The 16,468-nt window shown below is 36.9% G+C and overlaps 1 protein-coding gene across 2 annotated transcripts in view; it reads left to right on the forward strand.

Annotated features, from left to right (window-relative positions):
• The window catches only part of POLA1 (DNA polymerase alpha 1, catalytic subunit), a 202,391-nt gene that overhangs the window by 122,668 nt on the left and 63,255 nt on the right, over window positions 1–16,468 (forward strand). For both annotated transcript variants that reach the window (XM_057419462.1, XM_057419461.1), the window contains exon 35: window positions 16,177–16,293. In XM_057419462.1, the coding sequence (XP_057275445.1) occupies window positions 16,177–16,293 (117 nt within the window). The remainder of the gene's footprint in view (window positions 1–16,176; window positions 16,294–16,468) is intronic.

Raw genomic sequence — 16,468 nt, forward strand, 5'->3', positions numbered from 1 at the left:
ATATACCCAGATGGAGGGGGTGGGGAAGAGAGGAGAGGAGAGGGGAGTGTCTGTGTATCAGAGACCTTTCAGTTTGAGGCTTGTCAAGAACAGCAGCCAAAGGATTGCACTGATTTGGTTCTTAGTATTTTCTTTGCTGCTGCTAACATGGCTGCTATTACTTCGAAAAACAAAACCCTTTATGTTGTTGTTTTCTCTGAACACTTGTCCTTCTAATCTATTGAATACTGCTTTGAGGCTAGTAAGAAAAAATGTTTATCAAGGATTACAGTTGGGAAAACTTAAGATTTAAAGCTTTAAAACATTCCCACATTTTAGATGTGTAGCTCTCCATTTTGTATGCCAGATCTGTCTAAAGCTGAGTTCTAGCTGAAATTTTAATCTAACATGGATTAGCACTTTTTCAAAATCAGAGAAAACATGTTGTGTCTACCTTAAACTAACCCACAATGGCTCTTCTGAGGTGCTGTTTTTCCTTTCTGGTGTCACTTGGGTGCTTGAGATCTAACAGGTCAGCCTATATTGTTGAGTACTTTCTGTTCTTCGTGGCAAGTCACAGATATGCTCAATTTATAAGCCCTTGAAAAAATAAGAGAAAAGGCTATAAACACTCTCAAAATTCCACCTCCCTCTGACCTCTCTTGTTAACAGTATCTGGTCATACAGTGTGCCATGTATGGAGATTTTTCCCTCAAAACACGTTTGTAACATGGATATTGATATGGCTTTGGGTACCAGCTGTTGCTGAAGTGAAGATCTATGCAGATCTGGAAACTGAAATGGGAAAGGAAAATTAAGGCCAGAGGGAGGCAGAACAAGAGCTCTCTTTTCTCAAAGAATAAGCAGATCTAAGGGAAAGTTTGAGAGGAACCTAAGAGGACTGCAGGAAAGAGGTTTGGGCAGGTATTGAAAGTAGTTACAGGAATGTATGCGTAGCTGAGGGGAGGCTGAGGATGAAGTCTGATCGTCTCAGAACACTTACCAAAAGGTTTTTTGAGACTTTTGAGGGTCTTTCTTGATGCTTAGCTTAATTAAGTAACAGCAGAAGGAAGAAAATAGTGTCATTTAAGGTGGAGTTAAGTAGGGTACAATGTTTGTCTCAGAATAAAGTATGGTACAGATTTAAAAAAAAACCCACCAAAACACAAAACCGCCCTCCGAGTGTGATTGCAAGAATTGAGATTAGATGAGTAAAGAGACCAGAACTGGCATAGGAGAGTGGACGTGCACATGAATGGGTGTAGAGGAAGCGAAAAGCAAAGAAGCTGAATTGAGCTGAATTGGCTGAATTAGAATGTTCAAATGGGGTATCTGCTGGCTAAACCTCTGGATGGGCAGGTAGACTTGAAATAGCATGAGGAGGCAGGCATAGATGAAGATTGCCTGTGGAAATTTGGATGAGAAAAGCAAGAAATTTTATTTGAGTGTGGTTGCTTTAATTAAAAAAAGTACAAGAAAATTCCTAAGTCTTCACCTACCTCTGCTATAGACACATACAGGGCAAAATGTGTGGCTTGCAGAGAAGGTAGAAATTTGCTGTTCTTAAGGGTTACTCAAACAACAAAAAAGGGTTATTTCAAACAGCAAAATCTCTGTAGTCTTTTAAACCCTATTTTGAGGAAGAATAGGCAGAAATATGGATTATCTATTTATTTATTTATTTAAAAATAGAAGAGTCATCCTGATACTGCAGAGTTGGACATGGGAAAGTTGCATTATTGTAGAATGACTACTACTCACTTAAGTTTAATCCTGGTCATATATGTATGGTGTTATCCCATTCTGTCTTTTTTTTCAGTGCATTGCAGCCTGTAGGTTGGACAGCATTCATTAGATGAGCACTCATGAGATGAGCAGCAGTTTCTGTCCATTGCTTAGTGAATGTCCTTTACCTTACCAAGTGCACTCTTTGAAGCTTTGCTTAGAATTGTTTATTTTTCTCATGGAGTTTTCTGTGGCACACTTCACTTGTAGGATGGAGTGGCTCTTAAAGAACATCATTACAAGAGCTGTATAGAGCAAAGTGACAAACTGGTTATTTCTCAGAGAAATGAGGTATAGGGGAATGAACATCGAATTTGTTCATAAATACGTTCATAAGTTTGAGTGCCAAATTTGTGAGGAAAGAACCCGATTTTTCAGAATGTGTGGTATTGTGTAACTGTCCAAAGCACAGCTTTCAGACTACAGTTGAGTCTGCTCAAACTTCAGCAGTGTAGACCTTGAAGTTTCACTGAAAACGGATTCCTGAGGTGAGTTACTGTCGTCGTTCTGTTGTGAGTCCTTTCAGTAACCTGGAAGTGATTTGTCTGGCAATATGGAGGATTTGTGGAGCAAAGGCAGTAGTGTATTTCAGCTCCCTGAGGCCAGATCCAGTTGCCTTTACTACTTTATTTTCATATCTTTCATGTTAATATGTACTCCTCGGTGTTCACAACGCATAGGGATGCAGCAGTCGTCTTGTTTATGTTGCAAACCTGTTTTATCCTAATGGCAGTCCAGTAATTTAATGAGAATTAAAATACAGATGTAGTCCTTTAACTCTAAATTGACATACATGATTTGTATGTACAGGGAACTGAAATGAGAATTACACTGATTTCTGATTGCATGCTTCTTTGCAGCTTAATGTATTTTTCATATACTCTTTATGTGAACATCCATTGCTGAAGTGTGCCACTGTGTTTTATAGGACACATATGCATACATCTGATGACAGAATTTGGCCTGTATAGAGGTATAACTTGTTTTTATTAATGGTATAATGAAAATTAGGCTCTCAACCATTCAGTCAGTTCACTATGGCATAATAAATATTTCAGCACAGAAGTCATGCTCCAGTAATATATACTAAATTTATTGTGAAGTCAATTGGTAACATGCATTGGACTGGTTTTAGCAGATTTTTTTTCTTGAGCAAAATTATTTCTCTGTATTTATAGCATATTCCTGAAGTAATTTGTTTCAATGTGGTTCCTTGAAGTCTTAATAGAAGCCTACGCTGTAACAATAAGTTCCTTACAATTATAAAGAAAATAAGTTAAAATTATTAGTTTATTAAGTATAATTCTATTTGTAGGCAAATGTTTTGATACAGTAGGTCTTCTGTTGCAAACCACCCATCTGAAAATTTAAAAGTAATTTTTTCCCTTTTTAAGCAGTTGCTTCCTCTCTGATTTTGGATTTTAATCGTGACTTGAGCTTTCATGTCTTACTACTGCTGGCAGTGAGAGAACTTGAGTACTAAATAATTTACTTAATTGTGTGCTATACAACAGCTGCTAATATTAAAAAAAAAAAAAAAAAAAAAAACAACCAGAAAAAAGCCCACCCAAAAAATGCCATCTCATCTTTAGGTCTGCTATGGACAAAAAAAGCACAGGCAGGGTAAGATGACTGTAGCTACCCTGTCTGCTTGGCACTGGCTTCCTCCTCCCTTCTCTCTCTCACTTTCAGTTTTCAGTGTAATGAAGAGCAGGAGAACAATATTCTGTAATTAAGGATTCCATTAAGTTGAAGGAAAGAGAAAATGGAGTTGTTTGTTCTCCTAGCTGAAAAAATTTGTCTGGGGTGGGGGTAAGTGGTAGTAGTGAAGAAAGAGAGAGAGGTGGGTGGAGAGACTAAGTCAGGGCTGTTTGTTGAATATACTGTTAAGGACTGTTACCATCCTAATTAATCAAGTTAGAAATTACAGCTGTAGTCGGTTTCCCCCCAATTCTTGTTATCAATTTTCTTCTCTTTTGAGACAAAGCAAATATAAATTTTGTGTTCATTTGTCATTCGTTCTTTGACTTCAGCATCTCTGAAAATAACAATGTAGCACAAAAGACCAGTATTTACCTAGTTGTAATGTGGGTTGCCATGGTGTTTTGCAAATTATTGCAATTATGTTCACCATGCGAGTCGCCCTTGGTAACTGGCGAAAAAACTGATAATCCTGTTTTGAACAAAAGGTCAAATTGCTGAATAGAAAGTCTTGATTAACTAAAAGATGTACAAAGTGGAATTATTTCCTACCATTCAGAAATAGTTCTTGATCGGGTTTGGGGGAGGGGGTGAGTAAGTACATCTGATTACTGAAGTACAAAGCATTGAAAGGATGTTGTCTTGAGCCTTTCATGTAGTCTTAATGGTGGCTTTTTTGTCAAATTTACCCATTTGCGGCATTGAAAGAGGCAGCTGCATTTAAGCTTGAGAGATGGTGCTTTTTCAAGAGTTCAGTGCATGGAAAGTTCTCAGCAGTATCTGCAGTTTACTATTAGACCTTCGGCTATTAAAACTGATGTGCTGCATTTGAGCCCATAGCTCTTGGTGCTTGTAAAACCCTCTGACTGATGATCTAATAAAGTGCTCTTACTGGACAATCTCTGATCAGATACTTGAGGAAAAAAAAATAAAAACCACATAACCACAGCTCTGAAAAGGATGGGGTAGAAACACAGGGCTGTACAGAAAAGTCAGCTTCTATAATCTGCAGTGGAAACATCAGTAAATATGACTGTGGTTTTAGTTTAAGTACTTTAAAGGCTCCGGAAGTATTTTTTATTTACATTTGCAAAAGTAAAAATCAATCTGAAAAGATTAAAAGTTCTTCATAATCACCAGTCCTCAACATATAGAGGGCATGCAAACATATAGAGGGAATGTCCTCTTCCATCATTGTATTCAAAACACTCTGATGGGTTTCCTGTGCTTTAATGCTGTGAATTTCCTTTCCTTTTTCCTATCTTTTCCTGCTGGGGGTGGGTGAGGTAAGAGGCGAAGAGGATTAAAGGTTTTTTCTTTTTTAATTATTTTACTTTCTGTTTTTAAAGAGGTACCTGGAAATTAATTCTTAAAACTTTGGAGAGCTTGTGTGAGAGCAGCATGAAAGCAAAGTAAACCTGAACAAGTTTGTGGGTTTACATTCTGCATCACCTAGCAACCCCTGGCTCAGCCAGTTCTCTTGTCTGCCCCCACTCCTGTTTACAAACCATTCAGACTGCTCTTCGAAACCATGAAAGATATTCAGTTTCATTAGTGCCATTCTCAAGGAGAAAATAATTAAACTTAAATGAACAAACACTGCTTAGTGATGCTTTAAACCTTTCTAGTTTAAGGTGATGAGACCGTTGAGACCACTTTCTCTGCCATTACCTTTCACACCATTGAGCTCCGCTAAATTTATGTATCCATGTATATATGTGCATTATAATTTGTTAAGTTTTCAGAAATGTATTAACTTCTTCAGTATTTAAAGTTTTCATAACCATATTGCAGAGATAAACATTTCACATAAGCAGTCTTTTTGTCTCTTTACCAACTTGAAGTGTATACTTGACAAAACTTACTGCCATGTACACGAGTAAAATGTTCTACATCACACCTAATGTCATATTGAACTTCCTGCAAGGTAAGTTAAATTTGTGACAGAGGAAAGATTCAAGGTCTGTACAAATGTTTGTGAGGAGAGGGAAGAGGATGGATTCTGGAAGAAGCTGGGGCAGGGGGGTGTGATTTTAGCTTTCTAACCAAAGTAGAGGCACGTATTTTAAGAAATCTTGAGTTCTTAGTGTTTGTATGTTGCCAGATTCTTTAACAAGCAATACGTGGATGGGCTGTATGAGTTCTTTGTGCCTCGTTGGCAGTTGACAGAGAAAACAAAATTTATTCTGAAGTAAGGTATTGTACTTACTTGTGACCTATTACAGTCTAAGAATGTGGTTTGCTTTGAGTTATGTGAATAGAGAGAATGTTTTGCAGAATGGACTTGAATATCCTTCTAGAGGTTTGAACTCTCCATACAGAAATTTATAAGACATCTTTCACTGATCCTTTTCTCAATGTAGTTTTTCATACGTAGTCATACTAAGTATTCCTTCTACCATTTGCTTGTTTGAAATCCCATTTAGCTGTTTTCAGATTGCCTTAAGTAAAATAACATTGTTGGTAATTGATGGTTCCCTTTGTGAACCTATGAACACTTGTGCTCTACTTTTTGATGTTTTTGGTGCCTAGAACTTTATTTTGCTGAAGATAAGACCAAAGTATTGGCTTTGATTTGAAGAAAGCAGAACATACTTGATAATGTAGTTTATAATCTGCAACTGCTAAGGTTGAATTTGTTCACTTGTGGTGCTATTACATGTGTTTAAGTGAGGGCTACTGTTTGCATCAAACCTATCATAAGGGTTTGGAGTGCTCTATTATCCTTTCAGCAGGCTGATGTCAGAGCCTGGTCTTTGCACAAATGAGATCAATAAGTTTCAAATAACTCATATGAAATGGCACGTGACTGTACACTTAAAGATGTCATACTTAAAAAGAAAAATCAATTTTTAATAATATGTAAAACTCTTACATTGACCTACAAGATATTTTTCACTTCTGTCTTGTTTGGTAATTTTTGTTTAAAGCATTTTTTATGTTATCTTAAGCATTTGGGTTCTTTTTGGGGGAAATAGGGTGCATGTCTTGCTTCTCCCATGATCTTCTGCTTTGATTCCTCCCCACCCTGAGACTTCTAACAGTAAAAATGATATGACAGAAAAATACTCCAGTAATCTCTAGCAAATATTACTCTCAGAAGTTTTCTTTCAGTCTTGTGTGTTTTCTTCTGAGTTTTCACTTCTGAATTAAGAAGCAATTCAAGTTCTATTATTTTGGAGTATCCAAATCAGAAAATACATTCCTGAAAATCTATAAACTTTTATTTTCAGTAGCCTAGAAATAGGCATATTTTGTGACTGACTTCACATCAGGACCTTGAGGTACATGAGTATTGAAAGAAGTCCTTAAAAGTATGCTTATGGGACAGAATTTTGTTTTAGGGTAAATCCTCTCAAGTTTATGTTCATTTTCCATAATATCCAAAGGGAACTAGATTTGGATTTGGGTGTTTTACATCAGAGCAGCTGGGTGCAAAAGGTGAGCGTCACTTTTTGTAATGGCTACCTGGAAACCACCTCAGTGTTTTTATCATTCTGGTATCACTGGCTTTTTCCAAGATAGACGGATAGTTTGTGTTCTTCTGAGAAACTTGGGTGGAATTTATTTCCTCTCTCATGCTTTCTGTAAAGACGGCAAGCTAGTGTAGCTACATTGCTCTCAATTACAGTTTGTCTAGTTGCTTTGGATCTTCACAGTCTGGTTCTTTGAAGGTGCAGTTCCAGTTTACTCCAGTTGCCTCTCAGTCAGTTTGGGCTGGCAGCTTTCCAGTGGGAAACTTGAGTGTCTCTGGGAACAGGAGGTGTCAGTAGATATTATTTTGGAGAGGGTATCCTTCTCTTTTACCAGGAGTACTGTCTCATTGAGTGGTAAAGTGGTCATTTGCCTTCTACTAGGAAGTTATTTGCTAAGACGCTTCAATGATAACATCCATTAATGTAGTTCCTGTGATGATAATATTGGATATATAACCAGCCATCTCCAGGATCTGTACTGCTTTCAAGTAGTACACTTCTAAAAGCAATTCATATCTCCCTGTTACTATTCTTTCATTTAACAGTCAGTTCTGTGTTTTTCCTGAAGGATGACATCTATCCATTAATCAGCCTAGATAATGCTGAATTCAAAAGGAGCATAATGAACCATCCAGGAAAGGAATTTCCTATCTTTATAAGAGTTTTTTTATCCATTCCATCCCACAGCTGAATTCAGATCATTTATATAGGCCAAAACTCAAGAAGCTCTGAAAATGAGAAAGTGCTTTGAGAAGAAATTGAAATTGTATCTTCAACTTCCACTGAAGTGAGGCAGCATGAAATGGAGTGTGAAGTGCTGTGGTCCCTGTTTACTTTTTCCCTAAATTGGATGATCAGGTAGCATCAGACTCTAAAAATACTCATACTGGAAATGTAACTTGTTTTTTTTTCTGGATGAAAAACTAGCTACAGTATTGAAGAAGAAAAATGAATGTGAATTTAATGGCCAAGAGTGAGCAGATGAAATAGTTCCTTACCATTACTTGTGATCTGAATAGTCGTATGCCACGCTGCATCTATGGTCAGGTCTCTTAATGCACTATAGTTAGCTTTATGTATAAATTTTAGGAACTCATTTCTGTTGTTGTTACTATAATGGTTACTAAAACTATTTGCATTGCTTCTTGAAATTTAAAGCCAAATGTACACAACACCTAACAGAATGCCAGACAACATAGAATAAGCATTCCTTAGGTAAAGGATTTGAGCTGTAGAATAAATTTATAAAGGAATATATGCAAACCTAAGGTGCTCCACAGTTCTAAGCTTATGCTGTAATATCGTTCTATTCAGCTAGAAAAAGCTTGGCAGCATGTTTACCATGGTACCTGTCCCACTTCAAATAAAAAGACAAAAGCTCTAGTCAGCCAGCATCAATAATAGGCTCTTGACCCAGCTCCTTTTATAAAACAATTTATTTGAAGAGTCTGTGAAATATCAAGGAACTTATTACTGGGAGGTGATTAAATGTTGCACTTAGCAGTATAAAGCCTTAAAACATCCTCAAATATAATCTTTAGCCTATATACTCGGATTCGATTATAAATATGTTAGGTAGCTTTAAGAATTTCTTCTTACTTAAAAGTTTCAGCTATGCCTGGCAGTTCAAGAGGGCTTGCACACACTCTTCATTGTTAAATTATTTTACATTTTGAAATTCTAGGATGAAAATCAAACATATCTTTTCTCTAGTAAGTGATGTCTTGAACCTAATGTTAGGACTTCTGACTTAGTACAATTTGATCTCCTTGTAGTAATATAGTAAAGAAGTGGAAAGAACTTTTACAGTAATTTTTTGTTAGTCTTTTGCGAAGTGGAAGAGAAGGTTGGAATGACTAGTATATCAATAACGATGTTTATCCATATACTACTTTGAGATATAAATGTGTCTGAACCTACTTACTAAAGAGGCTTTGCTGGTCCTCTAGATTTCCCACAAAGATATAATGACATCCTTTTCATAGTCTCACAGCTATTTTTTTATTATTATTGAGAAACTCAAACAATGAATATGCCTTTCTTATGTCTGGCAGTAGTAGAGTTTGTTTCTTTTCGGAGGTTTTTACCAGGTACTTTTCCTCATCAAAAACTAGGATTTTGCCTGAAAAACCTGAGTTACACTGGACTTCACATTGTGCTAAGGGGATGAAGTTTCCCATGAGAAATCTTATTTCACTGTTTAAGGTAGCATCCCTAACATGAGGGGTTTCTTCTTGGGATTGTAGCAGTGGCAGGTAGGTGTCACTTGAGTCTGTTGTCTACTGAAATTCCAGTGCATGACACTGGTTCTCACGCTGTCATCTGGATTTTCATTGCTACTGAGATCTCAGCAAGATGGTGCAAGTGCATTGGATCAAGTCATTGTTATTACTAGAGTATTTTCTTTGCTCTGAACAGGCAAAAAAGCAGATTAGCAGTTGAAATTATTTAAACGTAATTGGGTTTCTGGTACACAGCAGAGAAACTTTCTTGACTTCACAGCAATAGCTCATCTTGAAGTTGATACTGATACCACCTTTGGTGTTTCAAGTTTAAAGTTGTGATGTAATTCTCAAAAGATGTAGCTGCCACTAATAGTCGGACACTTTCCAAAGAATGTACAAACAGAGGTTTTGGGTCAAGTTCTTATTCCTGAGATGTCGTATAGTACTAAGGAACATTTGTCTGTCTGCTCCCCCAGATATTCAGACATTTACAGAAGACACAGACAGGTGGAACAGGGAGAACTGTCCTGTGATACAGAAGTTATTGCAAATGGAACTGATAACTTGCAGGGCTCTAAGTCATGTCTGTTGGTGCCACAAGAAACTTCATATAAAATATTTCATAAAATCATCTATCTTTTAATATTGCAGGGAAGTATCAGAAGATCTGATAGTTTACCCAGGAATGCAGTGGTGGTGAAACCTCATCTTTCCAGGGGATTTAAAGCCTCTTTGATCAGATTTGCCATGCTATATTCTATCCATAATAATGGACATTGTCAGGAAAATGGGATTTGATGCCTCTGGTGTTGGAATTACTGGAAATCATATGCTTTTTGAGTAGTCTGAAAGGAAAGGTCATTTTGAAGTTAGAGTGACTTGTTTAGGAAGTCACAATGATAGCAGAAAAATTTGTCTTGTGTCTCATTTAGCCATCCAGAAGCTGGCTTGCTGATCAGTGACATGAACAGCAAGCTTTTGCTGATTCAGTAGGAAGGCATGTCCAGGTTGGTTTGTACACTTCCCTTCTGGAGGATTTGGTGATTTAAGGTGATAATTTTAGTTCTGCAGTGAGGAAGCTCAGGGGTTTTTGATCCAGTGTGCTTTTAAGGTTAGGTATCGCAGCCATCTGGAGATTGGATGTCACTCACCAAGCTCCCATTTTCAAAAATCCACATTAAGGTTGTCTTCAAGGGAGAGCAAAATTGTAGAGAAGCAAGCACTAATTACATTTGAAATTCAACTCCCTAAGTGTCTGAGAGTGACCTCTGAATAATTTTCAGTGCTTCCAGTTTTTTTCTTTTACTACTGAATTCTTTCATTCCATGTGAACTTTTAAAGCATTATGGTCCCTCCACATCCAGACTGTGTGAAGGCAGGAACCAGATACAGAACTGGAATGTAGAGAAGCACATCCAGTCCTTTGCTGTAGCAGACAGCCAAGCTACATTATAAACTGTAATTTGTAAAAACTATTGAGATAAAGCTCGATAAATGTACGTTGTTGACTCTTGCAACTTCTGTTTGAAAAGCTGTTCCAAAATCTCTTGCCTCTGTATTTCGAGGTAATATTTATAATGCTTGTTGATCACTACAATGCAAGAGGCTAATTCTCAAGAACAGACTTACAAAGAAAGAAAATTACTTTTGACTTGCAAATTTCTCGCCATTAGCTACAGTTTGTGGACATAGTACTCTTTAGGGTTTTTTTTCATATTGTGCATTTGCTTCAGGGTTGATTTGGGTTTTTTTTTGCATGCAATTTTTATATTTTGGAATTAATTAAGCATTTGTGGACAGAATGTTTGAAAATGCTAGTTGTTTTTTATCCCCTATGAACTTGTATTTCATTTCCCACAGTGTTGCAGATACCAAGTAGGACAAAACCAGAGGTTTCCTAATATGATTTTGTTTGATCTGTTACAAATTAATTTACAGACTCAGTGATAGCTGCTGGGAAATAAAGGATTGGTTTTGTTTGGTCAGTGAAGACAACAAGCATGGATCAAATAAGGGTTAGCAGTAATGCACTTGAACAAATTGAATCGGAACATAATGCATGTATTGAATTTGATTGCAACATGCATGTCCATGGAAAAGTTTTTTGTTTAAAACAAGTCAAGGCTATGGATTAATTATCAAAGCAAAACAAGAGACATAAAGAGCTACATGTTTCTGATACTGCTTTTTTCAAAAATAGCTCCCTTCACACAATTATCTACATGTTTAATTTCCATGCATAATAGCAACAGTTACTGTTGTCATTTGTTAAGAGAGATTAACAGATAGTAAGTACAAACAAACGCAAATAAGGCCTGAATAGAGAGGTGACAAAGAAGAAAAGACCTCTTTAATGTTAATTATAACTGGTAGGAAGTCTATACAAATGACATTAACTGTTTTCTATATGAGTAGAAGGGATATTTAGTTAGTTAGTATCTATGCAACACATTAGGGTTTTTTTATTTAGGCAACACTCAGATCTCCATATTTTAAGTACGATTTATTGAGAAATGTACTGTTAGTAAAAGTTCAATGTTTTGATCATTATTTCTTAGTAGTTGAAAAACAAGTATAATAATCGTTAAGCTGTTACATTTGAACGCTTATTTTCATCCTAAGCTATTGGTTTTAGTTTAAGCAGGGTTTTTCAGGTTATTTTCACCTGTGTTTTGTGATCAGCAAAGTTTCCAGTGCTGTCTTCAACAGTGACTGCATTAGACCAAAACAATTGCATAAAGAAACTTCAAATGCATTCAGTGGTAGTTTGAGTCAACCATCTATGCATTCCCTTGTAAAGTAGTAGGAGCAATACCTTGCAAGTGGTGTACTCCTTTGTTTCTTAATTATTAGCCAAAAATGCCAATAGGTAGCAGAAAACACAGTTGCTTTTATCATGCATTATTTTCACGGTTGTCTGTTTGTGAGTGTTCTGCTCAGCTGAAGCTGGGATGCTGTTCCTGTTCCAGGCTTTGTTTTTTCAGTTGTACTTGCATTCCCTAACTAAGTACCTTACTATCTGGCAGTTTTCTAGTTTATTATTTATTTTGTTTTTCTAGTATAATAAAATGTTTCAAAGTTCAAATGTAGTCATTTAATATGTTTTGAGTCATGAGTGTTCTCTTTTTGCATACAGAATCTTTTCATAGTTACAGCTGAAACAATTAAACTCTTAAACAGGAGAGTTTTGGAATGGCTGAGGACACTTTCCCTCCACACGTCCCCCTCCCTGCCTGGCTGCGTATTTTAAGGCCCTGTTTGTGTCAGGCTTCTAACAGATGTTTCATAGGAAGGTAGAGGTGCCACATAATAAACAAATATCGCATAAACAGCTTTCCACACAGAGCACAGATTTTGTCTCTATGAATTAACTTGATGGAAGATCTGTGACAGTTCATTATCCTTTCTAGAAATGTTTTTGTGTTTTCACTCACAGTGGCTGTAATGATATTCTCAGTACTCACATGAGTGCCTGATGATCTCAGTGCTATCCCTGAGTAACTTTTTTTCAGTAGAAAGTTATTCCATGTCTATTAAAATTTAGTAATTTAAAAACTGCAGCAACAGATTAACACCTTTCTCTTTTAGAAATAAATCTTAGGTTCATTTGCAAAACCAAAGCTAAGGACTAGCTTTTTCCCTTGAGGCTCATTTGTGTCTGCTGACTCCAGAAGATACAGGTCAGGTCCTAAATTAGAAATTTTCATGGTGAAGCATTGGCTGATGAAGTAACTTAGTCTTGTTGGGTGGCGCCTATCTTTCTAATGTCACTTGTGAAATATTTGTCATAAATAATTTGGATGTGACATTGAAAGCGGTACTAGGACTGCTAGGGCAACAGTTGTGCAAGTGACCAAAATTCAGTCCACAGAAGCTTTCTGAATTCTTGAAATTTTCTTACAGTGCAGTATTAAATATCTAATGACTGACGTTGTTAATCTACATAGCAGTAAAACATTAGTGATTAGATGCACTGATCATACTGTTTTCCAAAAAGCTTGCTCTGATTTTGGTGAAACTGTGTTTCATTAAGGGAGTCTAGAGCAGGGTTTGCCTCTTCCCAAAATCCGTTAGGATCTTTTTGATGCTTTTTTTAGTCTGGGTATCAGGCTTTTAAATATCCATAGTTGGTGAAATGAACTCTGGCTGCTTATCTTAGTCGACTCTTTCCATTTTTGCATTATGGACCCATGCACACATGTTAGGTAGTGTTATATACCTTGCTGTTGGCATGAAGTTGCCCATAAAATTTTCCTGTTTGTCCACACGGGCCACTCTGAAAGAGCAACAGGAAGTGTTTTGATGGGCTTGGCACCAAGTGGAATAATACTGACATGGCTGGAGAAATGGTGAAAGAAGAGAGCTCTCTGGAATAAATAAATTTTGAAATGAGGTTTCATCTTAAACAAACAAAGACTGAATCAGACTTTCTAGCACTTTTGAAAGGATTCAATTGTAGAAGAATATATTTTTAAGTTGAAGAAAGGGATAAAACTGTGTCGCAGTTTAACGTGAAAGAACACAAGTGTTCAGAGAAGAAGCTGCAAAACCAAAAAAAATCTCTGCGTACTCCAGTAAAGGATAGGAAAGACATTAAAAAGAAAAAAAAAACCCACAACAAATAAAACCAACAACCGCAACAAAACAAAAACTTTCAAGGACATCTTCAAAACCCATTTTAACAAGGTTTTGGAAGACAGGAAAGTAAAGTTTATATATTCCTCCACATGAATTCCAAAGCATTCAAGATAAAGTAACTCAAATACCTATCTTTAAACTAAGCTACTGACGTAGTCATATTGAATCAGGATGCTGCATTACCGAGGTGTAGAACATGGATTCAGTTTTGGCCATGCCAGTGAGGAAACAAAGCATGTCATGTCTTATGAATAAATGTGCTTTGTCAGCAAGCCAGAATCTCCACAAAATGAAAGCCAGAAAAGGTGTATAGTTGTAGGCTTTTGTCACTGACTTGTCACCAAGATGGTGATAGTAACAGCATTGCTCTGATTTGAGCTGTGGAAATTGGAAGGATAGGAAACATGATAGTAATTGGAAATCTGAGTTGCCCCTATGGAAATTAGGTAGAAGTCATTGCCAGAGCCTAATGTTGGGACAGATTGTTAAAGAGCCAGTGAGAAGGAAAGCAAGCAACTTTTGAATTGTCGTTATATTTGTAATATTTCTGTCAAAGTACCAGGAATTAGATTAAACTCCTTTGGAGGAGCAACAGAAACACATTCTGGAAATGGACAGAAATAAACAGTCACTATTCCCAACAGAGAAATCGACAGCTGATAATCTGAAATGCAGAAATTGACAGTGTTGCTGCTCGTGGCTGGTAAAAGCAGGAACTGTTGGAGAAGAGTTGCAGAAAGACTTTGTGATACCAAGGTGACTTGTCAGTTAACAATGGAAGATTAAATCCTCTGCCAAATAATGTGAAGTGATGCAGATGCTAAAAATCCAATCTTAATTTTGCATACAGTGTATTTACTTATTAGTGAAGAATGATATAATTCTTGGATAATAATATCTTTCTAGAAATGACTGCTCAGTGCTCAAATACTCAGTAGTTCTCTAGGCAAATGAAACTTGCAGACAGAAGAGAGCAGAGGACAAGATGGTAAATACTATCCTGTTTCTGTGTAAATTATGTTCATCTGTCATGCTGAATACAGTGTGCAATACTGTCTTCACCTCCCCCCCCCCCCCCCCATTTGTCCCATTTCTCCCTACCCCCTCATGTCAGAGAGGACCTGGAAGAGGTTCAGAGAAGGGCAACAAAGATGTGGAGTGGTTTCCATGCAAGGAACAACTAAGTAAATTAGGACTGTGGTTTGGATAAGAGTTTGATTGCAGATGATGTGATGGAGGTCTATAAAATCATAAGTGACATGGAAAAGGTGAATGCAGGATGATTATTCCTAGTCTCTCCTGATGCAAGAACTAGAAAGCATTAAAAAAAGAAAATCTTCTTTTTTGTATTATTTTTTGATGTGTTCAAGAAAAATAAGATACTTTTTCATATAGTGTGTAGTTGTTCTGCAGGGTGTTGTAGATGCTCAAAGTTTACATTGGTTCAAAAGCACTTCAGATTCATTGGGATGGGGGTAGTAATGCGTCCATCATCACTGAATGTAGAGAGAGTGATTCGGGAGGTCCTTCAGCCATTTCCAAAAGCTGGGAAAATCTTCTGGAAAATTTCTACTGTGTGCTTTCTGTTATGCTATTAGATATCTGTTATTGGTGGGTTTTAGAGATGAGGTGTGGCATTGGTTTAACCTATGGTTGGACCTGTCACAAAAGGTACATCCTTACCAATCCCAGAAGCATTCTTTCTTCTGTACTCTTAAGAGAAGCCTTTTCTGTGTCTCCCTGTGCTGTCATAGGGCAAGCTGGCTCAGATTTTATTTCGTTTTAACTCAGCAAATTGTTAATTTTTTCCTAAATGAGTCAGTTTATGTTGAAATCTCAATAGCTTTCTATTAAAAAAGGTAAAAAAGTAAAATAAACCAGAAACATTTTTGAAAAGACAGAAAGCTTCTGGCTGTTACCAGAAAACCTAAAAGTTAAAACTGGTTTTCCCCTAAAGTGCAAGCAAGGAAATGACACTTTAAAATCTAATTAGTTGTAGGTCTCTGTGTCTTGCTGTCTGGTCTACAGAGTTCTATAATTCTGTTAAGTCTGAAGTGGAGAAGAGCAGAGGTTTTGGTATATATTTCAAGGAAGGGATGACTGCAGTGTGCAGAATATGTGATTTTGAAGGAAGAAGACTTCAGCTTTGTTCCCCACAATTGATTATGTTACCTAAAAAAACAGAACCTTCACCTCTTCATACATATTATAGTATATAGCTGTACATGTTATACGTTCACAGAGAACATTGAAATTGGGGATTTTTTTCCTTCCTTGAGTATGATTCATTGTTTAGGTAACATAAAAAGAAGCTATAACTTGAAGTCATGGTAAAAATGTGGGTTTTTTTCTATGTCCTCCCTTTCTTTCAGGGTTGGTTAATATGTGAGGAGCCAACTTGCCAGAATCGAACCCGCCGGCTTCCCCTGAGTTTTTCCCGGAGTGGCCCTGTGTGCCAGGCCTGCAGGAAGGCTGTTCTGAGACCAGAGGTGAGTCTTTTAAGGCAAAGCTTTGGCAGCAGTGGAGCAGGTTTCTCATGAAGCTTGTCTTCCTCTCAGCTCTGCCTTTGAAAGGTAGGAGAATTAAGCAGGAATTTTTAATTAGTTTATTAGGTTAAAGAGGACTGTTTATGCTTTTCCTACTCCACATTTAAGCTGCATCCTC

Source organism: Pezoporus wallicus, unplaced genomic scaffold (assembly GCF_028554395.1).
Source record: "Pezoporus wallicus isolate ANWC-B61680 ecotype Strahan unplaced genomic scaffold, APGP_CSIRO_Pwel_v1 contig_5767, whole genome shotgun sequence".
Taxonomy (NCBI): domain Eukaryota; kingdom Metazoa; phylum Chordata; class Aves; order Psittaciformes; family Psittacidae; genus Pezoporus; species Pezoporus wallicus.